General features: G+C 41.5%; 1 protein-coding gene across 6 annotated transcripts; it reads left to right on the top strand.

The window, feature by feature from the left end:
• The first annotated feature begins 655 nt into the window (after positions 1 to 655).
• PATZ1 (POZ/BTB and AT hook containing zinc finger 1) lies at positions 656 to 25,271 on the top strand. 6 transcript variants are annotated; one of them, XR_004243674.1, is made up of 7 exons: positions 656 to 1,981; positions 4,369 to 4,432; positions 7,575 to 7,646; positions 10,052 to 10,223; positions 15,937 to 16,074; positions 17,874 to 19,077; positions 20,436 to 25,271. XR_004243674.1 is itself a non-coding variant. In XM_032128179.1 (6 exons), the coding sequence occupies exons 1-6, from the start codon at positions 702 to 704 to the stop codon at positions 18,290 to 18,292; spliced, it is 2,145 nt and encodes a 714-aa protein (XP_031984070.1). In that variant the 5' UTR covers positions 656 to 701; the 3' UTR covers positions 18,293 to 25,271. The 6 variants fall into 6 exon arrangements, 5 of the variants coding, with proteins under 5 accessions (XP_031984070.1, XP_031984073.1, XP_031984075.1 ...); XM_032128179.1 differs by having other exon boundaries at positions 17,874 to 25,271; XM_032128182.1 differs by lacking the exon at positions 15,937 to 16,074 and having other exon boundaries at positions 17,874 to 25,271.
• Positions 25,272 to 25,527: the final 256 nt, after the last annotated feature.

Below are 25,527 nucleotides of genomic sequence, written 5' to 3'. Positions count from 1 at the left end.
CTCTGGCTGCTCTTGCATTGGCGGATGCGGGGAGGGAGGGGGGCAGGAAGCGGGGGGGCAGGGGGGGAGCCCGAGTGGCTGGAGGGGGGGTCTCTGTGAATAGGGTGGGGGTCTTCTCGTCCAAAGAAGAGAGGAAAGTTTGCGGCGCCGGTGGTGAGGGTGCGTCGAAGCGGGCGGGGCCCGAACCGGGGCCGGTGGCGGCAGCGCTTGGTCGGGGAGCAGCAGCCGGGGGGCCCCCGCTGGATTTTTGTAGGGGGGGTGGTATCGCCCCCTCCTTCTCCTCCCCCCAGGGGTGAAAGTGCAAGAGGAAGTGCAGCCGCTGCCATCTTTCCTCCGCTCCAAACACACAGGGACGGACGGAGCCGGCAGCCCGGAGCCGCCGCCGGACCCCCGTCCCTCCCGGCTGCTGCCGCCGCGCCGCGCACGGCCCTTCCCGCGGCGGCCCCGCGGCCGCAGCGCCTCGTGGCGGCCGGGCCCGGGCGGGGCTCGCGCGGCCGCGCGCGCGCCTCGGCCGCCCAAGCCTTTTGTCTCGCCCCCCCCCGCGCCGCGCGAGCCCCTCGCGCCGTGCAGGGAGCGCCGCGCGCGCGCCGCCGCCGGCCCGGGCAGGGGCGGGGAACGAGCAGCAGGAGGCGGCGCGCGCCGCCGGGCGGCCCGAGAGCGCGCGCGCCCCCTGCGGGCGCCGGCGGGGCGGCGCAACCCCCATGGAGCGGGTGAACGAGGCCGCCGCCTGCGGCCCCTCGTCGGGCTGCTACACGTACCAGGTGAGCCGGCACAGCGCCGACGTGCTGCACAGCCTCAACCAGCAGCGCAAGAACGGCGGCCGCTTCTGCGACGTGCTCCTACGCGTGGGCGACGAGAGCTTCCCGGCGCACCGCGCCGTGCTGGCCGCTTGCAGCGAGTACTTCGAGTCGGTGTTCAGCGCTCAGCTGGGCGACGGGGCAGGTGGCGGCGGCGCGGAAGGGAACGCGGCGGAGGCGGCGGCCGGCGGGGCTGCGGCGGCGGCCGGCGGGGCCCCCGGCGGCGGGCGGGAGCTGGAGATGCACACCATCAGCTCCAAGGTGTTCGGAGACATCCTGGACTTCGCCTACACGTCGCGCATCGTGGTGCGGCTGGAGAGCTTCCCGGAGCTCATGACGGCCGCCAAGTTCCTGCTGATGCGCTCTGTGATTGACATCTGCCAGGAGGTCATCAAGCAGTCCAACGTGCAGCTCCTCGTGCCCCCCGCACGCCCTGACATTATGCTCTTCCGTCCGGGGGCTGCTGACCTCGGCTTCCCTCTTGACATGACCAACGGTGCCACTTTGGCACCCAATGGCAATGGCATTGCTGGCATGCCTGAAGACGAGGCCACACGGGCTGCGCTCACCGCTGCACAGTCCTCCCTACCTGTCCTGCAGGGTGTGGACCGCCTGCCCATGGTGGCAGGACCTCTGTCCCCACCACTGCTGGCCTCACCCTTCCAGAATGTTGCTGCTAGCGCCCCCACTTTAAGCACGAAGAGGGGCAGAGGGCGTCCCCGTAAAGCCAATCTCTTGGACTCCATGATGTTTGGTGCCCCAGGGGGCCTGCGAGAGGCTGGTATCCTGCCTTGTGGTCTCTGTGGGAAAGTATTCACTGATGCTAATCGTCTTCGTCAGCACGAGGCTCAGCATGGGGTGACAAGCTTACAGCTGGGCTACATAGACATCCCACCCCCCCGACTGGGTGAAAATGGTGTTCCTGGTCAGGATGACCCTGATGCACCCCGAAAAAGAAGCAGGACGAGGAAACAGGTGGCCTGTGAGATCTGTGGCAAGATTTTTCGGGACGTGTACCACCTGAATCGGCACAAGCTGTCACACTCTGGCGAAAAGCCTTACTCTTGTCCCGTGTGTGGCTTGCGGTTCAAGCGAAAAGACAGGATGTCCTATCATGTTCGATCTCATGATGGCTCTGTGGGAAAGCCCTACATCTGCCAGAGCTGTGGAAAAGGCTTTTCCAGGTAAGAGCGTGCTCGTATGGACCATTGACACAAACAGAGACCTAGGAAGTTGACTTTCCTATGCCTTGGAAATGTACTTAAGGATAGTTTGACTGTTCCACTTTAAATGTTTCAAGGAATGAGACTGCCATCATTTCCTCTGGGATGCTATTCTGCAGGCTCTTGGAAGGGTTTAAAAGTAATTAAGACGTAGAACTGGGAGTCAGCTGCCTTCTGGCTAAGGTTCCTAGCTTTGTCCCAGAGTTGGTGTATACGTGTCCTTGGGCAAATCAGTTAGTCTCTCCCTCAAATGACTCTTCTGTGAAATGGGTACTGAAATAATTACCTGCCTCGCAGAAGTGTCTTTGAGATCACTGATGTGTAGGTAGTTTGAAGGTGCTGTTGAAGTGCAAAATAAAACATCTCAAGATTATTTTTATCGTATCCATTTTAAATTTTCTTTTTCTTAACTTCCCTTCATTTCTCTTAGTTCGTAATGTTTTTTATCACCCAAATGTGAAGGAAGAGGTGAGATTTCAAAGGCTGCAGCATCAAGTATCTTTTAAATACATGATCTTTGTGTCCTTTGGGTTTACATCCTTCTGAAGGGGATCCTGTTTCTGCCCTGCAACATACGTAAGATCTGTGCATTTAATGTTGCTGATTTTTTGTTGTCGCTGTTTGTGGGAGCTAATTTAATAAGTAGTTTGGTACACGTAGTTGTGTTAGTGGTATCTTACAGTCTGAGTTAATGAATTCAAAACTTTTTTGGAAGTTTGCCTCTCGCTTTGAGTGTAGAAGTAGTGGGGGGGAGGGGGATGCATACACTCTGCTATTTCTGTACCAGCAGTCGGTTTTCTACAGCAGTTGATTTGCTCTAATGTGAGGGAAGGAATCGAGATCTGAAAACAAATCAAAAGGCCATCAGGCTATGTAAATTGTGGAATTGTGCCCCTGCTCTCTTTTTGATAGAGGGACTTTTTGTTATTGAAACAAATTATGAACACTCCCCCCTTTTTAAAAAATCGTCAGTAATTAGGGATGCATCTTCATAAGGGCTGCAGATTCAGTGATGGAAGGTCACAAAATGAAAATTTCATCTGTGGCTAGAAGTGAAAGTACTTTTCTAATTATAGCACTACCTGGGGTCGTGTACCAAGTTTTACGGGTTTTATTGACACTCAAGAGATTTCTGCTGTTGCTGTATGAAAGGTTTTTGTCATTAAGGGAAAGTGAGAAATACATGTTGAGTTCTCATTTTCCCCAGTAAGTTAACGCGAACAGGTGGGAATGCTGTTACTACAGTAAACAACAAAACCGTTTGCGTATCTGTAAAACCGAAGTATGAATGAAAACAGAGACTCTTAAGTTTCAGTATACAGTCTTAGGAGCAGCCAGAGGAAGTTGGAAGCGTGGTGTCTAATTTTAGTGTCCTTTCCTATATTCAGTAGCGCAGCATGTGAGGTTGCTGGGCTTGAGGTACCCAGAAGGACCCCCAACCAGTCTGTCCGGTTACACCGCTGAAAGAGCATCGGGTTTAAGAGCCTCACTGCAAAGTTCAGCCTATTTTCTGTCTGCAGTGGGTGAATTCCATTCCCGCGCCCTCTCATTGGTGCAGCTGGGAAGTTGGGGGAGGAGAGGGTGGAGAACTTGTTTCCAAGCAGTTTTGGTCTCATACAATGAAAAGCTTTCTTCCCACTAGGAGAAACTCCCACCAGGACAATCTGCAGCTCTACAGCCCTTTCTTCTTCAAAGTGGGCTTTGCCGGTTGTGAAGAATGGTCTAACCTTTTACAGTAACAATTTGCTCTTCCATTGCACCTTCTAGTTGAAATGTTCGGAGCACTTTATTTGTATTAATGCAGTCTCCCCACCAAATTGTAAGTTGGGAGTATTTTTTTTATGTTTCAGGTGGAAAATGTGTCACAGCAACAGAGTTTAGAGAGTTTTTTCGCAGAGGTGCTTTAAGTTTGCTTTTTACATCTGTGTTTGGGACATAAACCAGAAGGGTCTGATTTTCAAATACTCAGCAACTGTAAATCAAAGTGCCCTGATTATTAAGGTCTAAATAGGGTTTTGGATGGGGACATGAAGGCTTGAAAATCGCAACTTGTACTTCCTGTTTCCTCTGATCATTCAGCATGATTTCTTCCTGAGAAAATGCTGCCTTTTTAGCAAGTTGGAGAGGGTACATAACAAGGTAGAGTCCCAGTTGTTGGTGATCTCGTTCTTGGAAAGTTACATGTCACTACATTTGTAATAGATACAGCACTGGGATATTATTTTTCTTTTTTTCTTTTTTTTTTGTTGTTGTTTTTTTGGTTTGGTTTTTTGGGGGGGTTTTTGTTAAAATTGTAACTTTATTTTTAGTATTTGTTTTAAGTGTGCTTATGTGTATTTTCCTTTAAGGCCAGACCACTTGAATGGACACATCAAACAGGTGCATACCTCAGAGAGACCTCACAAGTGTCAGGTAGGAGCCAGAGGGGTTTAGACTGATGTTGTGGGTAATCTTTGGCATTGCATTTATGTGTGCAGACAATTTTGAAGTACCAGTAGAAATACCAAGTATATGTGAATTGGGATAAATGTTCGTAAAGAACAGTGCTCCACAGTGACATCTGCTTTAAATCCCTCCCATCCCACCTCGTCTCATCTACAGCTTTGGTCCTCCTGCCTCCCCCCCTTCTACCAGATGTTCTTCCCTACTGTGCTGTCCCAGTCTCACCCTGGATCTCTTACCCAGCCACCTGGGCTTGGAGTCAGTGTTACTGATGATTCCTTCCCTTTTTTTTAATTGCAGTTGTTGCCATCAGGAGGCTCCAATGCTGACGTCATTTTTTTTAGAATAATTTCAATAAAAAATTAGTAAATTGTAATTTTCATAACTTGTCAAGATACTATTTTTTAAAATTGCATAGCCTTCAGAACATTGCACTGAGCAAAATTGGAAGCTTTTTTTATCTTAGGGAGAATATAAATAATGACATCACAGTATCTGTTGTTGTACAATGTCATAATGTTGTATATAGTTTTTTACAGTTAATAAGGTTTGAAAGATCAAATGAAGGAATATATTTTGTAATTCATTTATAGAGAGATTTAAAAGGTGCCTGGAAGTATCAATTGAAACCAAAGTTGAGAATCAGCTTCCACCATCACACACTGCCATCAGAGAGATGTTGGGCAAACTTTTAAAACAGTTTTTGGGCTAACAGTCTCCATGCTTGGCTTTAGAAGAAATATTTAATATCTATTTTAAAAAACTGGAGCAATATTCTTCTCTTTTTTTCTCTTTTGAAGACAGTGAAGGTTAGAGAATGTTTTCTTCTAAAATATTTAACCATCTTTTATGAGCCTAGTCAATCCTATGTGACTGCTGCCTCCTGATCTGCATTTTTGCACGTGTTTTGACACACCTATATTATCTTCAAATTGTGAGAGTTTTGAAACATTTTGCAGTTTTAAGAATCCTGAGAACAGTTTTCCAGACAGCTGGAGCCATCTAAAGGTTTCTGTTGACATCCATATGATCTGTGAAAGCCCAGCACATTGGAAAGTCAGGCCATAGAGCTGTCACATTGATTTGACTTTATGTCCTGTATAAAGCCTTAAATTGGCTCAAGCTTCTTAAGACGATTTATGCGTTACAGATTCATACAAATTGGAGAATTCTACTCATAAAAATAATTCAAAATGTGGGGACAGCAAGAGGCCTGTGGATGAACTGATGGTGAATGTTTGCGTCCCAACATGAGCAGACGCTCATCAGTCTTTTGCTAGTTGATACCAAGATTACTGGATGAACACTGTTTACAAATAACACTGATAGCTATGAATTGTCCTTTGCCAGCTGATGACCGATAATTTTTTCTATAGTTTAACATCGATTTAAGAGTATTAAATATCAACTCTGTGTGAATCAGAGGGTACACTAAGAGCTCAAAAGTAAAGAAACATGGAAGCTAAGATGGCACAGCCAAGCTCAACTCCCGTTTCCTTGCACGCATATATTTTGTGATAGCAGTTTCCAAGAACAGTCTTTCTTATCATGTGTTCTCTAAAGTGCCATAATATTGTATGCACTGTTCATCTCAGTTAAAAGGTACAGGCTATAGGTTACAATCATCAGGACAGAGTTGAGATTGTCCTTCAGGCTTGGTTTGTTCTTGATTTTTGATTGCTTAGCCCTGCAAAGTTAATTTTTCATAAATCCTAAGGCATAGAAAATTCGTTAATGACCTGTTGTATGTCTTTGCAGAAAATGCTTTGTAATATCCTATCAGATTTAGAAAATCTTCTTGAATATGCACAGATCCACTATACATTGTAGAAATCACAGAAGGGATGCAGTCACTGAAAACTTGTTTCAAATATAAAAGCTGATGTATAAATTGATAAAGTTCTCCTTGTGATTATCTCATAACCTGTTATGTGTCTGTTCCATGATATGTATCGAACACAAGATCTGGCCGCCAAGAAGGAAAATAGCTTAATATTGGCATGTTTTTTGCCTGTTTTCCATTGATTTTGTTTGGCACATTAGCTCCCCACGAGAGCAGCCTGAACAGCATTGAACGTCCTTTTTGAATCTGCTCAGTTCCTGTTGAAAATTCCTGTTATTGTCATACTTTTATGTTTACTGGAAAAGAGAAGTACTCTGTCAGTAAACAGAGGAGCATTCCAGAATCCTCTATTGTGATGGCATTTTTGGAATTTGTGCTCTGTTATGATTTAAACAAACTGACCATTTACCTGAGCTCTTACGTAGCTTTGCAAACTGGTGATATGTAATGTTTTGTTGGTGTGGCATCCCAGTACACTTTGGAGTACCAAAACAAAAGTGGGAAGGTGTCAACCCAACTTCAGAATAAAGGAAAGTATGAGAAACAGGACAATTTTAAGCTGAACATCCCTGCAACAGCTGTAGTTTTCAGTGCTCAGTTTGTAATACTGCACTCATCCACCTGAAATAATGGCTGTGCTTCACAGATCTTTCAGGAGTATCCTAAGTTCCAGCACTTCTAGCACCTGATGCCTAAGTCTTGACTCCAGCTTTTTCATTACTGTTAAGATAGACTCAGATTAGGGAAGGTCTCCACAGAGTTAAAGCAGCTGAGAAATCAGATCCAAGAAGGTGCTTTGGTGTCCTAGCAAATGGCACTCTGGATCTTTTCCATTGGATTGTTGCACTGGTGAATTGCCTCCCCCCCCCCCCCCCCCCCCCCCCTCCCCCCGCGGATACAGGAGTTCTGGATATAGGAGAAGGGGTAAGTCAGTTTTATAGCCAGAGTGGGGTAGCTCAGCTTCTGGCTCCACGGGACTGGGTGAAGCTGTCGTCTTTTGCATGTCAATGTATGAAGGTCAGGCTGCAGTTTGGGAGCAAACGGTGATCTGAAAATCTGTGGACGTGAAAGAACAAGGGGAGAAAAAAGAAGTTTGCTCCTCTACAAGACAAGAGAGGTTGTTCTTCTGGCAAATTAAATAAAAAATAAAAATGCAGGTTAAATTAAAGCACGACTTAACTGGCATCCCAAGTCCAGTGCATATCCCATTGATTTCAATGCAGAATGAGTTTCTTCCTGTCCTAATTTCTCTTACTTCCTGCCTATTAGCAGGAAAATGGCAGCCACCATGGAATAAGCTCAGAGACATCCACATCCATAGAAAAGTTGAAACTTCAAGAGGTATTTCTTAAACAATGTTTTTTAAACTTTATATATTCTTTTTGATCTATTTATATACCTGTGCAATGTTTGATAGGAAAGCACTGGAGAGTTTTCTTCTGTGATTAACAATTAATGATAAATACTTAGCGCTCATTTAGCACTTCACATCTTTCATAAAATAAAACTTTTTTTTCTCTATACCTTTTATAAATATTAACTATTTGAATATTAACTTCAGGGTTTTCTTTAACCCTAGTCCTGTCTCCCATTGTTGTAATTCAGCTAAACTGGTTCTTGCTTTCTCCACTGGACTTAATTATTGTTTTTAAGCTTCATTGCAGATATATTTACTCTATAGCTTATCCAAACGTGAGCTTTACACAACTCAGCAGCAAGAGTGGGAAATGAAATACATAAATTATTATATTACTTTTTCCTAAGCTTTCAACTTGCTGAGTTCACTGTGGGATAGATATAGTTTTACTTCTGGCATCCTGAATTTATGTGATTTGTCTCTGGTCTGCTTCATCAGCTAATTTGTTGGTGTGGCATCCCGGTACACATGGGGAGTACACACTCCCCATGCTCGGGTATGGACCTTCCTGTGGCTCCATAGCTTTAGAGTTATTGATGGTGGATCTCTTGGCTGTCATTGTTGATAGTCTAGTTATATATCTTTAGTTGATATCCAACAGATTGATTAGTATCAGTGCTGCAATCCTGCCTTAAGAGAGTGCTTACCTCTAAGAACGTTTTAGTAAGTGAAAGTTGCACCTGTTTTGCTCAGCGCTGTGTACTGAGATTTCAAATGAAGAGAAATTTTTCATGTTCAAGAATTTGCCTCTTAAACTTCAACACTTGTAATTTATAAATCTTTGTCTGGTGGGCCTAGTTAAACTGTGTATATCACAGAAATCCAGATAATTTCATTGTTGCCTTTTTAATTTCATTAAATCCTGATCCTCTGAGGTGTTAAGTCTTGTGCTTGCTGTAGAGCAGCCTCAGCTCCATGGGAGTTTTCCACACTTAAGCATCTCACAGGATCAAATGAGTGTAAAGCCTGTTGAAATGGATAGGTGCTTTTCCAGCTGCCTTTAATGTTTTTTGGATTAAGCTCTCGATTAACTGAATTTTATATACATGTTATCCTCCTCTGTATTGTCAATTTCATTTACTTGATTTATAATTTAGGAATTTTACTAAGATTGTTACATTAACAAGTCTTACCTCTTTTGAAACAGTGGTTTAATTACACACTGATATTTAAAAATACAGACAATATCCAATTCCCAAGACACTGAACAGCCTCATATTGTTTCTTTGGGGGTTCTGTTTATATATCTTAAAATGGTGTTATTTTACATGAAGTTGGTATAAGCAAAATACTACACTTTTGAATGTCACTGCTCCCGCTTGGTCTGGTCATTCTGATGTATGTTTGCTTTTGTTTCTCCTCTTGCACTTGTGAAATGCTTTAGACTATAACTCTAATAACTTGTGCAGCATATTGCTGGTGATTTATTTCTCTTCACACATTAAGAGACAGAGCAAGCCTTTCAGAACTGGCAGGGCATTGTAACAGGCTGTGGGCACTGCCTGCCTGCCTGCCCATTGCTGGAGTTATAAAAATGGGAGGGAGCTTTCACTCATCATATGGATTTCAGCTGGGAAGTGGGCAAATAGAATCAATATTATCTTATGCCAAATCAAACTTGTTTTGTGGTAGTAAGTTGAATATGATACCTTGACCCAGGGGTAAGTTAAAACAGATTACAATGTCATGCAGTTATTTTGATACCTGCTCAGTTTTGAGGCTTCACTTCTACAGTTTGTCTGCACTGCTGCTGTGGATACCAGGATGACTCTTCTATTGTCTCTCGTCATATTGTCATCCCAGATAATTCTCTGGTCCTTTGTTTGTACATCTTCACACTCCAAAAGAATTCTGTGTGCTGAAATTAGATTTATCTCATCAAAGAGTAGAATTTAGGAAGATGACAGAGAGGACGTTTTGAGTGATCTAAAGTGATTATAATGGCTCAGTGAAATGGCAGAACTTACTGTAAATGGAACAAAGTGGTTTGTGCTATTTCTTTTGTTAAATATTACTTAAAATTTTAGTATCTTCATCCTCAGAAAGGAGCTAAAGCCCTATGAGTCTATCTTGATGTAAGTTTTACTGTCTGTAGTGTGTCAGAGCTGTTTTCTTGCTGCCTTAATTCTTCTGAGTAGTAACATTACATCTTGTGCAATGTGTTGATGTTCTGAATTTTTTATTTGGGGGAAAATGGCTTGTGCATCATGTTATTTTTGTGTTTGCACAGGATCTAAGGTATTTACTCTAAAGGATACTAAATATATTCAACAATATCAGTGCTGTTAGCAGAGTTGATGAGTCACAATGGTTCTTGTTATACCTGCAGACTTGTAATGCTTCCTTTGCCACTCGTGACCGGCTGCGCTCACACCTGGCATGTCATGAAGACAAAGTTCCATGCCAGGTGTGTGGGAAGTACTTGCGAGCAGCATATATGGCAGATCACTTGAAGAAGCATAGTGAAGGACCAAGCAATTTCTGCACTATCTGTAACCGAGGTAATGAAGAAATTATTTTTTTATTCCAGTGGGATGGGACAGCACTCGAGGGGAGCTGTAAGGCTGCGTGATTCTCTCTGCAACAGGAGGAGGTTATACCCTGTATGTGTACATAGTCTGCTTTTCCCACTGAATACTTAACCCTGAAACTGGTGGAGTATAGGTCTGGCCTTTTCACATAGCAGATGGTTCCCAAAGAAACTCAGTTGAAATCTGAAGCAAATTTTATTTGCTAAGTAGCCAGACCCCTATATAATAACCATGATAAGTTGCCTTGCTGCTGTTCAACATACATCTTTTTTTTTCCTATACCTGATTAGACTTGAGCCCTTGCAGTCAGTTTGGAAGAATCTTTGAAATGCACATCAAGCTGAAAATTAGACACTGAACATAAATCTGCATTATATTTCTAAGTCTTACTTAACCTCCTGGTGCAATAGAGTCAAGCTGCTTCTCCCTCTTAACACAAGAAATTGCTTTGTATTGATGTACATATCTAAAACATATTTTTAAAAGAGCACTAGAAATGTGCTTTATCTTTATTTGTACATATACAGCTTTTCACAGTTGGAAGGGATCCATAAAGATCACTGAATCCAACTCCCTGCTCCTTGCAGCACCATGTAAAACTAAACCATATGACTAAGAGCTTGTGAAACTTTTCCATCTGTTTGTGGTACTCTTCAGCTGGAGAGAGTTGGAAATTTAGGCTTTGTGGGATGTAAGCCAAGCTGGAAAAATTATTTTGACTTACTGGTGTCTTTGCTTTTGAGTGATTAATACACAACTTCAAAACGCCTTGTTGGCTCACACAGGTATACATAGCTAGTAGGTGTTGGAAGAGCTTGCTGCTGTGTTTTGGGATCTTGTTTTTTCTGGTGAGTCTTTTTTCCTGACAATGGGTTCTCTTCTAGTTTAAGAGAGGTGAAATCTTTTGAGAAAATAAAGCTCTTCTGTGTTCAGTGTGGAGACTGTACACGGAGCTTTTGGAGTTGATGAGTAATAAAACATTAAATTGCAAGGGAGGTGTTTCTACTAGTTGAACAGTCTGTAAGGTCCTGAAAGTGCTCTTATCAGTGAGAGTGGAAAAGGCATCAGGGTTGAAAATCTTCAGGTTTTGAAGCTCCAGGTAGATAGCGTGAAATGAAGCTTGCCCTCCTTTTCAGCTGAAGGCCTGGCTTCTGAAGAACTGTTTAAGCTTATCCCGATTATTTTTGTGACAACAACATGGAAGATAACTGTTCGAGATCCAGGTGCTGTCCTGCTCTCCTTCCGTTGAACATGGTGCCAAACAGAAACTCAGATGGGTTGGGAGGAATTGTCTTGTTTCCACAATTGTAAGCTTGAGTTTCAACTTAACTACCACTGGATGTCACTGCAGCTCTTTGGAAATGGAACCAGTGTGACAAAGACAGACTCAGCATTCAAACAATAAAATGACTAAGTTTTACTCACATTTTACAAGTCTAAATGTACAGTGGCAATTTAAATAAAATATACACTTATCTGTAGAAGGACAGGGAACCCGTTGTACAGCAAACTGTAAGCAACTATTTTCTTCTTACAGTTTGTGTATTTCATGGGAGTTGTCAGAATTGTCTGCTGTGAATTTCAGTTTACATCAGGATTTAAAAATTGTAATTATAATAATGAATAATGTTACATTTTATAGGAAGTGTTAAAATTCATAGGAAGGGGAAGCTACAGACTGGATTTGTCAAACGGTTGTGTTGTACACTCATTGTTTTATGGTGTGAATTTTGATTATAGATTTATGATCAATGACAGTAGAATTTGTAATCCTGGGTGTCCTAGAATCAAAGTATAATGTTCATTGTTTTAAATAGTTATTTTTTAAATTGTAGAGCCTGGCGAGATGAAGTCTAATGGAAAATTTCCGGATTAGAAACATCTATTTGATAGGCATTGGTACAGTCAGAAGCCACACGCAGTAACCTGATCACACCTCTGCCGTGGCTGCAGTGCTTGTGCAGTGGGATTTTGTTTATTCTTCCCTTGGCTTATGTGCTGATGTATTTTTTTAATTGAAACTTAGCTGGTTCTGGATATAGTAATTGTCAAGCAAGAATGCTCTACAAGCTCAAGCTGCTTGTGGAGCGGATTTTGGATGTTGGCCCACTTAAAAAAAAGTGGATGAAAAGGTGATGCTTTACACAGCTAAACATTCCCAGTGTTAATGACAGAGCTTAGACTCCCTCAGTTTATCCCATTGGACTGAAGGCTTTTCTGTGAAACTTAATCAAGTGTCTCATGTTGTTTTAAAGGTTTAATGGGTTTAGGAGATGGGGATGGAACTCAGTACCTGACAGAAAGCAGTAGCCAATTGCGGCAATGGTTTGCCATGTCATGTGTGTACCCATTTGTTGATCATACTTATTTCTTTTACAATGTGGCAGTATAATTTTTTTAAACTACCAGCTGTGATTTGATGTTTTTTCCAGGTTATTTTCTTACTTGGGGTCTTTATGCTTAGAATAGTCATGGAAGCAATTAAATCTTGTTAGATCAGGGAAACAGTGAAGTGGTTTTGAGGGGTTTTGTGTTGTTGTTTCTTTTTCTCCTGGGATTTTGGGGGTTGTTTTGGTTGGTTTGTTTGTTTTTCTTTTTTGGTTTGGTATTTTCTTTTTTTTTTAAAGAAATCCTCTAAAATGTGTTTAAAAAAACTAATCCTCAAGCCTCACTTTTTAAGACAAATTCTCTTTAATCAGTATAAATAAAAGAGACATGCTCTCGTTGCACTGTTATACAATCTTCTATCACTATCCTTAGGAACTTTATTTGCTTGTGTGGGTTTTTTCAAAGAATTCAAGAGATTAATGACTTTGGCAGGTCTAGAGTTGGTACTTAGTAATAACACATGCAACTCAGAAATTCGGGGTTGTGTTTCAAACACATACACATTGTTAGGAAAAGGGTGATTCCAATTACAAATTGACAAATGAGAATTTATTTTTCACACTGAGTTCTTTTATGTTTCATGGTGGACAGAGTCCATTAAAGCAAGACACATTCTCCTCATGTTCCAGCTAAATCCAAATTACAATTTTTGAGCAAGGAGCATCATGCAATTATTTCTATAGTTTATCTCCTTATAGATGTTAGCTGAGATCAAGGGATAGGTCCCATTTATATAAAGCAGATCATTTGCTTTCTATACATGTTTTAATATTGGTTCTTCTGGTATGAAGAAATAATCTGCTCTGCTAAGTGGAGAGATGTGTATGAGTGAAGCAATAAATACATTCCTTCTCTGAAAAATACTGCCACTTTATCCTGTGGATTAGTCGGACTTTGGTCTGAAAGAGACTTCTAAGAGTGAAGGATTATTGTCTATGAACCCCCATCTTCCTAGGACAGGCATTCATAATTAAAGTCTGGTGGAGATAAAAAGGCCAGTGCTAAGTGCTTCAGGAAGAAATTAGGATGAAAACAACCCCAAAAAAGTATCATTTTAAACAATTTCCCATGAAGCAGTTGGCATTCTTACAGTTTCGATGGAAGTTGATGACTCATATGTTCATCTGCCAAGTGCATAAAGGGGAGCTAACACACTTTTCAGCAGTTTTCATTATATAAAACCATGTACTCTATAAATAGAACTGCAGAGTTCAGAAAAGATATTGTGTAGCAGAGATTACAAATTCAGATTTCCCTGTGTCAGTTGTAGTATAGAAAAACACTGAAGACCTGCATGTAGTCCTTTTTTAATGGTTGGCAGTGAGATTTTAATGCATTGCTGCATCAAAGAGGTTGATCTCAGCATGCATGTGGTTATTAGCCACGTGTGAAATAAGGAATGTACCGCATAGGTTGGAGTGTCACCATTATATCTGTACACTGTGCCCTTTTCTCTACAAGTCAAGGACTGGCTCTTTCAGGTCTACAGTGAATTTTTGGTATTTGTAAGAGTATATTCTCTTGTTGCCCAGTGAGATTTTCAATGTGGCATTTCATGTCTGAGGGTAGGTCTTGCATTGTTTCGGAGGATAATATCGTTACATTAATTCCCTGGATGACTTGGCCTTGGTGACTCTGCTCCATTGTATTTTGAGAGTTGTATGTTCTTGGTTTCTTCAGTTGTGATGTATCTACTTTTCTGTACTTTCATCTTCAACTCAGGGGTCCACAGTAACTACCTCTTGTTCATTCTCAGCAACCTGCCTTTTTTCCCTTCAGCAGGTTGCTGTGGAGTTCTGTCTTGCTTTGCAGGTCCTGTATATATAATTCCTAATAACCCCTGGATAAAAGTCTGGGTAGAGGGATATTCTGTGTGCTAGGCACAGGGAAATCTAGTGTAAAGCCACATTCATTATTAAATTCAGCGCCTGAAACTAACAGCTGCAGTCAGAAAATCCACCCCAGAGAGGTGTGCAGTATTTGGTTTGCATCCTTCCTAATATATTATTATACATCATCAAATGTAAATGCAGTTATAGCACTACAAAAATGGCTTTATGGTAGAATATCAATTCATATTTTAAGCAAAGTATTGTTATGGAAGTTCTCTTGCAAGGTCTTGTGCTGTAAATGCTATATGGGTTTAAAAAAATCTAGGGCTTGGGTTTTCTCTCTCCAGAAAGGGAACCTGCAGCTCTGGGTCTGTGATGGTGAACCTTGTGTTGTGTTCTTAGTTGTTAGTGGAAAGTGTTTCTAACATGAAAGTGCCATAATATTCTGTTCAAAATATAACAGAAAATTAAGCTGGTCGTTGGTAGTAGCTTTACCTCTGTAGGAAGTCTTTAAAACTCTGTCCTCCTTGTGCCTCATATATGGTCCAAATGTACTAATAGTAATTGCAAATCTTATTAAGGTTGAATTTAAAAACATTTCAAAGTATATGTGAGATAATTTATTGCATTAAAGAAGAGGGACATATTTGTGAGACTTAAAAAACCATTTTAAAAAGCACATGCACAAATGTAAAAAACTATTTTGTTCAGAAAGCAATTGTTTGATATATATATATATTTATTTTCAGTGTTTGGCGCTTACCAATCAGAGCTATTAAAAATACTGAAATTTATTTTTAAGATTTTTTGTTAACTGTAGACAAAATGTGAGTTCTAGTATATTTTTTAAAACTTAGAATGAGCTGACTGCAGGAAATGTTTTTCAAAAATTACTATAGAACAAAACTGTATATCTTAAAACTCAATAGTTTCAGCTTTCTGCCTTCTAGAAGTCACTATAAGTGCTAGAAACCCAAGGGGAAATCACACTAAAAGCCAACAAGGGGTGTTACTAGATAGCATTCTTTCAAATCTTAACAGCATAAAATAAACTAATTGGAACTATCTTCCAAAGTATTATCAGATCACAAAAGCATTTTTAATTAAAACAAATAAAACAGCACAAAAATGATGAAGAGACATGGGTGCCTTTTTGTATGATGTCTCTTCTGCCTTTTTTCCCAGAAAGTTTCATGTCACCTGCTAGGTTTGCTACCACAGAATTTGTTTCTCAAGGAGGCTGTTTTCTTTTTTCTAACAAAAAGCAAACTCAGTCTGATGAAAAGCGTGCATTGCATTACTGCCTGATGATGACAGGAATCTTACCTGAGCATGTCAGAGGGAACTGGTGGAACAGCAGCTTTGCAATAGGGAGCAGGAGCAAGAGAAAGATTAAAGGAACAGGGAAGGCAGATGTGTGTCTTTGCTGGTGGCAGGATCTCATCTCCTTTTATCTTGTTTAGGTTTCTCCTCTGCCTCCTACTTAAAGGTCCATGTTAAAACCCACCACGGTGTTCCCCTTCCCCAGGTCTCCAGGCACCAGGAGTCCATCCCGAATGGGGGAGCAGCGTTCCACTGCGTCAGGACCTATGGCATCAAAGGCAAGAGACTCGCTGCTCTGCACCTTGCTGCTCTGTGCAGAACTTTGTGTTGTGGGGTGTTGGGCTGGGCACAAGAAAGGGGAGGGAGGAAGGACAGGGACAATACTGGAGAGAAGCTTAGGGAGATGCAGAGAAATTCCATAGCATCACACAGGATGTAATACCTGTCATTGGATAGCTGATTTAACAAAGTTTAGGGGAAGGAGATGGACACAGAAGAGTATGTGATTTTTTGGCAGCTTCTTTGATTTGGAAGATTGAAAAAGCCAGGTTAGTTATCTTGACCGTCTTCCTTGGAGCAGCAGTCAGCATCTGAATTTTGCCTGAGGGCGAGTTCATTAGTCCCACTCCACTTGAATCTCATGTCAGTCAAACCCCATTTCTGGTTTTGGTGAGGAGCCGTACTGTACGTGCAACCAGCTGTCTGTAGCTAAACTTACACTTCTCAATGCATTTGTTGGGGAGGAGAGGTAAAGGGTGGTAATAGTACTGGTGCTTTTTTGTTGTTTTTAACGTTAATTTAACGTGGGGGTGGGGAAGAAAAAGATGTTACCGTAAGCATAGCTAAAGAGTATTTAACTGCTGAATAAGTAAACCAGTCTGTTTACCTGTGTAGCATAGGTTTTTGCTTCTTGGTTTGAGCTGTCACTATTCACGGTGAAGGTGAAATATCAGAAAATTCTTCAAAGCCACAGTTATTCTGTTTTTTCTCTTGCCCAGGAGAACACAGTGGGCTGGGTTAAACAAAGTCTGTGCCAGCAGAAAGCTAGTGTTGTGTTATTTTTTCTGTTGAAGTCTTGATAGAGTTACTACAGAAGCCCTTTAGTTTTGGGTGGTGTGCTGACTTAACAAGAGATTTATTCCAGCTCAGTGGTGTATTGATTTCATGAATATCCTGTTAGGTTTGTTATGCTGAGTCCAGAGCAAATCTGTCTTTTGGGTTGTGCCAAGTGGTTCTTTGGTCTCTTAGAGTTAATAGTAGGTACAGCCTATTTGTATTCAGAGACTCGTTCAGTGAGCACGTCTGGGTTTCTCACACTCATTCACATGCACTGAGCAAAAAAGTATGGACAAACTTCCTTGGCATGATGCCATAGGAAAATGGGGAAGACTCCAAACGTACCAATGGCTTTGCCAGGGCATATATCCAAATAACTTAAATAACATCCCTAACCTCTCTGCTGTTTCACACTACAGTATTTAAAGATAGAACAATTTTAGGTTGTGAAGTTCGCTTCTACAGTGTTGCATTTGTAAAAAAGAGTTCCTTGAGACTAAATGGAATTGCACTTCTTAAATTGCAGTAGCTCACTGCTGTTTTGCTGAGTATTTCCAGGTTTCTTCGCATCTTGCTGCAGCCTGTTGTACTTCATGAAGTTTCTAGGCTCTCCCCCAAAGTATCAACAGTATTTCAGAAGTGTGCAAGTGAATTGCACAGTTAAGAACTCGTCATTAGGTCCATCCTTTTGTAGTGTCTGAGGTATAAACATTGTGAGACATCCTTGGGATTCAAGAAGTGTTATACAAACCAGAGACCCATTATGGTTGCATTCAGTATCATGACAAATCCCTAATGGAACCCCAGCTGTTGCTCTGATAGCAGCCTGGTGGTTTGGAAAGGGGACCTATGCTCAAGGGCTTTAGAATATGAGGGATTGGCTGTTAAGTGTGTATCATTCTGTTGTGACAGGCATTAATGTGATCAGGTGGTAACCAATCTAATTTATTTTAATGCATGTTAAATATCTTCCTTTGGGAGCTAAGATTCTGAAAACTCCTCTCTTTTCTTTTTCCCATAGAAGGCCAGAAATGTTCACATTCGGACCCGATTGAGAGTTCTGATTCATATGGAGACCTCTCTGACACCAGTGACCTCAAGACTCCTGAGAAACAGAGCACCAATGGGTCCTTCTCGTGTGACCTGGCAGTCAGCAAAAACAAAATGGAAACGGAAGGAGAGAAGAAGTACCCATGCCCTGAATGTGGCAGCTTTTTCAGATCAAAGTCTTATCTGAACAAACACATACAGAAAGTTCACGTCAGGGCCCTTGGTGGCCCATTGGGGGACCTGGGTCCTGCTCTAGGATCCCCCTTCTCACCTCAACAGAACATGTCTCTTCTGGAGTCGTTTGGGTTTCAGATCGTCCAGTCAGCATTTGCATCCTCCCTAGTGGATCCAGAGGTCGACCAGCAACCAATGGGGCCAGAGGGGAAATGAGATCAGTTGGATCTTGACAAAGCAAAGCAGCAGTCTGGCTATAATGATAAGATGCTGTGAATGAAAGAGGAAATAATGAAATTTGGTTCTATAGCTGAGAATTTTTTATTCATTTTAGCTTCCCTCTTTGACTCATGCCCTACCCCACCTTTAAATCTTCACTGGGGAGAGGGAGAAAATGCTTCTTTAGCTGATAAATTACAGAAGATGGTGGCCTTGAATAGGAGAAATGACCCAAAACAAATGGAGCTTTAGAGGCTGCTGCTGGTGTTTTCTTCATGTTCTTCTAGAATAATCAAAAGTTACCAGCACTGGTCTGAGAATGAGACAAGTCCTAGTGTCAAGGCACCTGGGGGGCTGCAGCTACAGGGAGCTGTGATTTTGTTCTCTCTCTATTCCCCCGCCCTCTGTAAACTCCCCCAGAAAAACAGTAAGTTTTAAAAGCAGACCCATTATTGAATATAATGTTAAGTAAAATGCCCTGTGGTTCCTAGCAGGTTACAATGCAGTTGTCCTTTTAAAAACAGAAAAATTTAAAGAAGGTGAGAAAATTTGAACCCCTTCTGCCTTTGTGAGGCTGTGAGTGCTGCAGCAGGACTGAACTGCTGAGAAAAATCACCTTTCAGAACAGGTTTTTTTATTACTTTTGACCATTAAACTTGCTGTCAGGTTTTTAATTCTTTATTATTATTATTATTATTTTAGGACCTGTTGTAGTGAATTGCTACTGAAAAGCCAGTCTAAGGCGATACACAGAGCACTCGTAAAGCAGCAGTCACATTAGGGTTAGTATTAATTTTTTTTTTTAGATGTACCATAATTAATAACTTGGCTAGTTGGTTGTTTTAAGTCTATGAAAGAAATAGTTTTTATGAAAAAAAAGAAAAAAGAAAAAAAAAATAGGAAGGAAAAATACCATTACAGTCTGGTTGACTGGTGCTCATTTTACATGTGGGGACCTAGGGGATGAACACGATCAGCTATCGGATTAACACTATGTACCACTGACTTGTTTAGTGTGAATAAACCCAGGGGTTCACAGAGTGATTTTGGTTTAATTGGATTGGACTCTATTAAAGAAGTTAGTATGTTACTTTGCATCCCCTCGTTTTGTCTGGTTTTTGAGCAATTTAGCCACCTGTCCAAAAAGGTGTGCAAATGAGAGACAGTAAATAATATGTGAATCCCACTCTGCACTGTGCTGTATTCTCAGTGAGCTGGGCTTTCTGGCCACAGTCGTGCTCTCCTGATCTGTCTCTAGTCAGGTTTGCAAAAGCCACTGTTACTCCTTTCTTTTCCAAATGAGAAGGGTTTCTAATATAAGAGGTGGGAATTGCAAACAGCATATCTTTGAAAAAGCATTGATTACAAAATGCAAAGAAGCTGGACTCTAGGCTGTTGGACATTACATTTAATCTGAAAATACCACTTGTGCAGAAATAATGTCCTTTCTTGGCCCTCCCATTCCTTCCATGTAACTAGTCAAGGTTTTATGTACCAAACCCAGGTATAAATGTTGTTTAACACAGGGTTAGGAGTTAGGAATACTCTGAGTTTTAATTATGGTTCTGCTGTTGATGCTTGAGGTCACATAGAACAGTTTCCTGAATTTATTCCTTAATTTCTATCTGTGAAGAATCTTCTTTACATCACAATTGTTGAGAGGGTTATTGAGCAAAGGTTTAAGCAGTGATTTGGTAAACTGCTTTGTGTATTGAATGTTTCTAAAAAAGGCCACTCTCAAGAGCCCATGTCCTGCACCAAACTTGAATCCTATGAAACAATATCTATCTCCATCATTAATACCGTGCTGGAGCAGGACAGAGCCCCTCAGACCAGGTTCTCATTTCCTGCAGGACACCTGCCTGCATAAACATGCACAGAGACACAAACCCCTTGTACCACAGCCTGCATTGCCCAGGTGCTCTTAATTCAAACCCTGCAGCTGATGCTTAACTGATATTCCCATTTTGGTTTTATGTTATAATTAGAGAATCCTTTGTAGGTATATGGATTTTGGAATTGCATTCTAAATTCTACAGAGTTAGAAGACCCAGATTCCCTCTTGTAAGAAGCTACCTTTTGTACTTGCTCTTGACTATTATAAATCAAGGATGAATAATCAATGGCTTTCTCTTTATAGCACCAGCACTTTCTAAATTGAGAGCATGTTGCAGTGGACTTGATGTTTTGCTATTAATCTGTGTTGGGAGACTGAAGGACATGTTCTTCTCCAGTCACCTCCTCCCAGAATCCTGGAATAGGTATGAACCTCATTTAAAAGGAAAAACCAGTGAAACAAACCAACCCCACCACTAAAGCTTCATGGAATTGCTCTTGTACTGGTAAGATTAGTGGACAGGTAGAAACAGAACAGCTTAGAAAAGTGACAAAACATTTTAAAATACCTTACAAATCTAGTGCTGAGACAACCTTGCAAGCAAATCAGGAGAGAGCAGGCTTTCCAGTCAGCCTAACAATTTGTTGGGATTAGCAAATGCAGCTGCAGTCACTGATTTACTAATAGCTCATAATTAATCCACAAGGGTAATTTCTGTTGAACTGAGGCTGTATGCTGAAAGAGAGAAGTTTGTGTCCCCAGTGTTCTGTGCACTCAAAGAAGGTACATTAGCCATAAAATTCAACTCCAAAAGCTAAGTCCAGAGTATAGGATTCTTTCATCCTGCATTTAGCTTCCATGACTTCAGTGTTACAAGTGGGTTGAATTTTGGCTATATCTATTAGAATTTAATTTTGAATGCTACAGAATTTGACTTTGTGAAACAAAAGCCTTGAACTAAAAACGAAGCTTTCTAGAACAGTGTGTTCTGCTTATCAAAGAAAATGCTTACTAAGTTGTCATGAATACACTGAATTAAAACTACTTACTTCTCAGTCTAGTGGACAGGGAAACAATTAGGCAGGAGGTTAACAATCCTGAAATGACAGTTCTAGATCATCCTAGTGTAAATGGGAGAGATTTGTACCAACATAGGAGGCTGGTGCAGGCTAGTGCCAGTAGGAAGTTGGGCAGATCTTTAGCTGTGGTGTGTTTTCAGTGTTTTTTGCTTCTTTGGGGGCATACTGTTCCATTCTGGACAGTAATTTAATCTACATGCAAATTCTTTCTATTCTGTACTTTGGGAAATGCCTGTTTCTCATAGAACATGAGACAGCTCCAAACAAAACTCAGCCTCACAAGCTCAGAGTTCAAAGGGAAGTATATAACGTGCCCTGAGCTGCAGCTTGTTGCTATTACACTTTATTTTTAATTGGTGTATAAGTGTATAGATCATAGTTCTGATTTTGGGCCACCCTCCTTTGCTTGCCTTTTCCTTTGGAAAGACTACAAGCCAATGTTTGAGTTGGTGCACATGTCAAGAAGGAAACTTCAGTTCATGCAAATTTATATAATCAGACTTCTAGTATTTGTTTGTATTATAGGAGTCCCATAACCTCTCATCTGAGGCTCAGAGCCTTGTGTAGTATGTATGATGAAAACATCTTCAATCATTCATATATTAAAGACAGACAGGAAAGGAATAGATGCTTAAAAGAGAATGAGTGAAAGATAAAGGACTAAAAACCACTTGCATTCATGCTTAAGTGTTGTGTTAAATGTGAGGGCCCAGACTTCTCAGGCTTCTTTTTTTGCCTGAATTAACTTTCATAAATGTTAATCCACAACAAATGCAAGGTAAAGCAATTTAATGTGAATTCATTCCATACTGAGTTAAATTAGGTGACGCGGCCTTGCATTTGTCATGTCTTAAATGTGTGCAAACAGTGTGGCTCACCTGACACATGCCAATGTACATGTGAGCTTTAAATCCTAAGTGATTTGCCCATGATTATGTGGGAAATTGATAGCAGAACCAGAAATTGAACACAGATTTTTCCTTCTCTCAATCCAGTGCCTTAATTATAGTAGGGCAAAGTATTATATGTTGGGGGGGGGTGAATTTTTTTGTTTTTAAAGTCTAGAACTATTAAGATGGTGTGGAGTTGGTCTTCCTACCAATCTTTTGAATAATTGTAAATGCCCAGTCACAAATTTAGACCTGTTTGAGTGCCAGTGACTTAGGGAATATTTGTTATTTCCCATGTATTCCCTGAAACTATTGTTCCTCCCTCAACTGCTGTCAGCAGTAAGGAATGACTTGAATAGAAGAGCTGTGTAACTGAATGTCTATCTAACTCAACTAATTGAATTGCTAGTATGAAAGCTAACCTAGATTTTGTAGGCTCTGTTGTAACTTTAGTGTCTTGTTTTTTCACTAAATCCTTGTTCCTAGAATTCAATATCTAAACTTACGTCTTGATTTGGGAGTGGGGTACCACTTTCAGCTTTAATTTTTTTTAAGGTGCTTGCTTGAGGAAGTAGATGCCAAAGTAAACTTCAAAGGAACTCCAGACTTCAGTGTTGGAAGAATGAATGGAGAGCAAGAGCTCTCCTTGGGTTTCATGAGAGATAAATGGACAAAGTAAAAAACAGCCACCAGAATTCTAAATAATGAAACAGGAAAGGCTTTTCTTTACCACCAGCAAAAATAATAAGATATTTTCAATTGTCACTGTGGCAGAAAGTCTGAGAGCAAGTGCCAAACAACACCATGGAATGTGCTGGCTTTTTCAGCATTATGATTATACATTAACAGCATTATCAATACCCACATGTAAATTAAGCCAGCTTAGTACTGTTCAACTTTTCTTGGGCACAATACCTGAGTTTTATTTGGACAGAACAGAAGCTCACAGTGAATCTCTGAGCTTGGGCTCTCAGTTCTACCCTGAGAGAAAACAAATGAGCAAAGAGAGGGGGGGAAGAAAACCTACTAGGAAAACTTAAAAAGGAAAACAGATTCTGGAAGGCTCCAGTGTCTCCTCAAAGAGGCACGATTTTTTTATCTTGAACATCCTTTTCAAAACAAGATCCTTCAGCTGTTGTGAATGAGCCCTTGGGAACAGATTTGGCTTTCAGCCCAATCTGCTGCAGCTCCCTGGCCCCGTGAGAAGGCAGCATGTTCCAGAGCACTGAGCCTGGGACCCAGAGGGAGAGAGGCAGGCAGTGCTCCTGGGCTGCAGCCACAGGTACTGCTACAGAGTCAGCACCAATACTGGCAAAGTGTCATCTTCCTGCTCCTTTGACCCTCACCCTCCACACATCCCTGTGCCAGTGTGGTGCCTACTCAGATGTGTGCAGCTCTGCAGATAACTCTGTTGGCTATAAAATAAAGCAGGGAGCTATTTGGCTGAAAAGAAAAAAGAGAAAGCACCACTTAAAAATAGTGATACGACATAACTGCAGAGTGATGCAGCCCAGGAGCAGGAGCCCTAGCTGTGAGGGATTGTGGTGATGGTTGGAATGGTTATGGCACATCAGTGAAAAACCACAGCTATGCACTCTGTGGTAGCGGGCAATGACAGCCTGTTTGCCAAGAATTAACACCCTGTGTCATCTCTAGCCTCTTCTGTGTTGTGTTCCTGTCTGTAAAATGAGATTATGATAACCCTTGGGTAAGAATGTGCCAATATTTAATTGATATGCCAAATTGTGCTGCACAATTTTGCTGCTGAACTCTGTCACAAATGTTTGGCCTCACTGACTTAAGGTGTAATGCAAAGTTAAACAAACATTTGGCCACATTTTTCCTGGAAGGTGTGATATTTAAATTTATTTAAAGACTGCCTGGCACTATTGATCTGCTCTCAGGGTTTATTTGAATGAAGCTTTTCCTGGGTGGCCTCCATACTTGTACTGCAATTTTGGAGACCTGGCGAGATATGCTGAAGGAAGGAGGTAACTGGAGTCTCACTGATGTTCCAGTGACTCCCTCCCAGCTCCTGTGTTCCATGTGGACCATGGAGTCACTTCATGCAGCCACTGGCAGCCATAAATGCTCTTGAGCATCCTGCAATCACATTGTGACCTTGGGTAAGTGATTTTATAATAAATCAATCTCATGCTTGCTAATACCTTTTTGGCTGCCGTGTCTACAAACTGGTGCCTTCTCCAGGCAAATTTTACATGTCCTCTGCAAAGTGTCAGACTGACTGCTGGCTCTTAAGGAATCAACCAAGCCTTGCTCTTGGGCTCAGAATTTTTCTTCGGTACTGTTGTAATCTGAAAGTTTGCTGCAATTCGTGCAAATACCAGAGTAAGAGAGAAAATAAAAGGCTGTTCTTAGATGTCCTGTAGAGTGAACAACTGAAACATGAGTATGGGATGAGCCAGGAAAACTGGCATTTTTCCCTGGCTGCACGCCATATGGAAGAGACAGTGCCTTGGAAGGGAAGGAGCCATTGGCTCTGATGAATCCCAATCCTGCTTCTACTGAAGTTGTTGGGAATCCTCCCATTGTCTTCAGTGTGAGCAAGAAAGGATCTTACGTGAGGATGGATGACTCTTTCCCTACTTGAATGAAGTCTCTTGCCTATTTATGGGCCTGCTTCTATTGAAACCGAGCCTGTTTTAGCCTTTTTGGGTTCTTAGGGACCTGTTTGTATAAAGCAACTTACCTACCTATCTTTTTTTTTTTTCTATTGTGTGTATTTTTTGTATGTTTTGTTGGAAGGTGAAGCCTCTGTAGAAGGGGATACAAAACCTGATTTTTAAATAGTAATAAACCAAAAGAGAATTAAACTCTGCAGGCTGCATGCATTCATTTCCTGGAGATGGAGAGTAGAGACCATGAGTGCACAGAGAGATGGCCTGGACTTCTCATATCTCAAAATCTTCCCTTTTTCAGAGACAGCCTTTGCATATCTCCACAGCTCTATGTGAGAATTCATAGTGTGGTGGGCAGGTTGCAACACTGTGTATCAGGATGGCCTTATTTTAACTAGGAAATCCTTTCTCTGGCACTGTGTGGTGAGATTTCTTGTTTTAGCATAAGTGGATGGAGTAACAAGTAACTGTGAAATTTGGTATTGTCCTCACTGAATGGCAGTGAAATAAAACTGAGGTCATATAAACAGATTTTTGCTTCTGGCCTGCCTACCTCAGGTGCTGGGGCATTGGTCAAATGTTTTAATTGTCAATGTTTAATTGGTCAAATGTGTTTTAACTCCACACCCTTACTAAAGAAATAAGTGCAAGTATTAAGTGAAACTTAACTAAGTCTTTGTTCGTTCCTGACTTTTTACCTCCTCATGGTGTTAGCAGTTGGAGCTTTAACTTTCTAAAAGAATGGCAAACTCAAGACCAAAATAACAACAAAGGTTTGCCCTGTTCT

This window comes from Corvus moneduloides, chromosome 18, assembly GCF_009650955.1.
Source record: "Corvus moneduloides isolate bCorMon1 chromosome 18, bCorMon1.pri, whole genome shotgun sequence".
NCBI classification, from domain to species: domain Eukaryota; kingdom Metazoa; phylum Chordata; class Aves; order Passeriformes; family Corvidae; genus Corvus; species Corvus moneduloides.
The sequence above is the reverse complement of the archived record's forward strand: the minus strand, read 5'-3'. Positions and strand labels throughout refer to the sequence as shown.

Bases quoted from the DNA above. Each gene is read 5' to 3' on its own strand.
- PATZ1 (XM_032128179.1), top strand. From the start codon at position 702: ATGGAGCGGGTGAACGAGGCCGCCGCCTGCGGCCCCTCGTCGGGCTGC. The intron at 1,982-4,368 runs GTAAGAGCGTGC...TTTTCCTTTAAG, and splicing joins TGTGGAAAAGGCTTTTCCAG to GCCAGACCACTTGAATGGAC. The intron at 16,075-17,873 runs GCAAGAGACTCG...TTTTTCCCATAG, and splicing joins CAGGACCTATGGCATCAAAG to AAGGCCAGAAATGTTCACAT.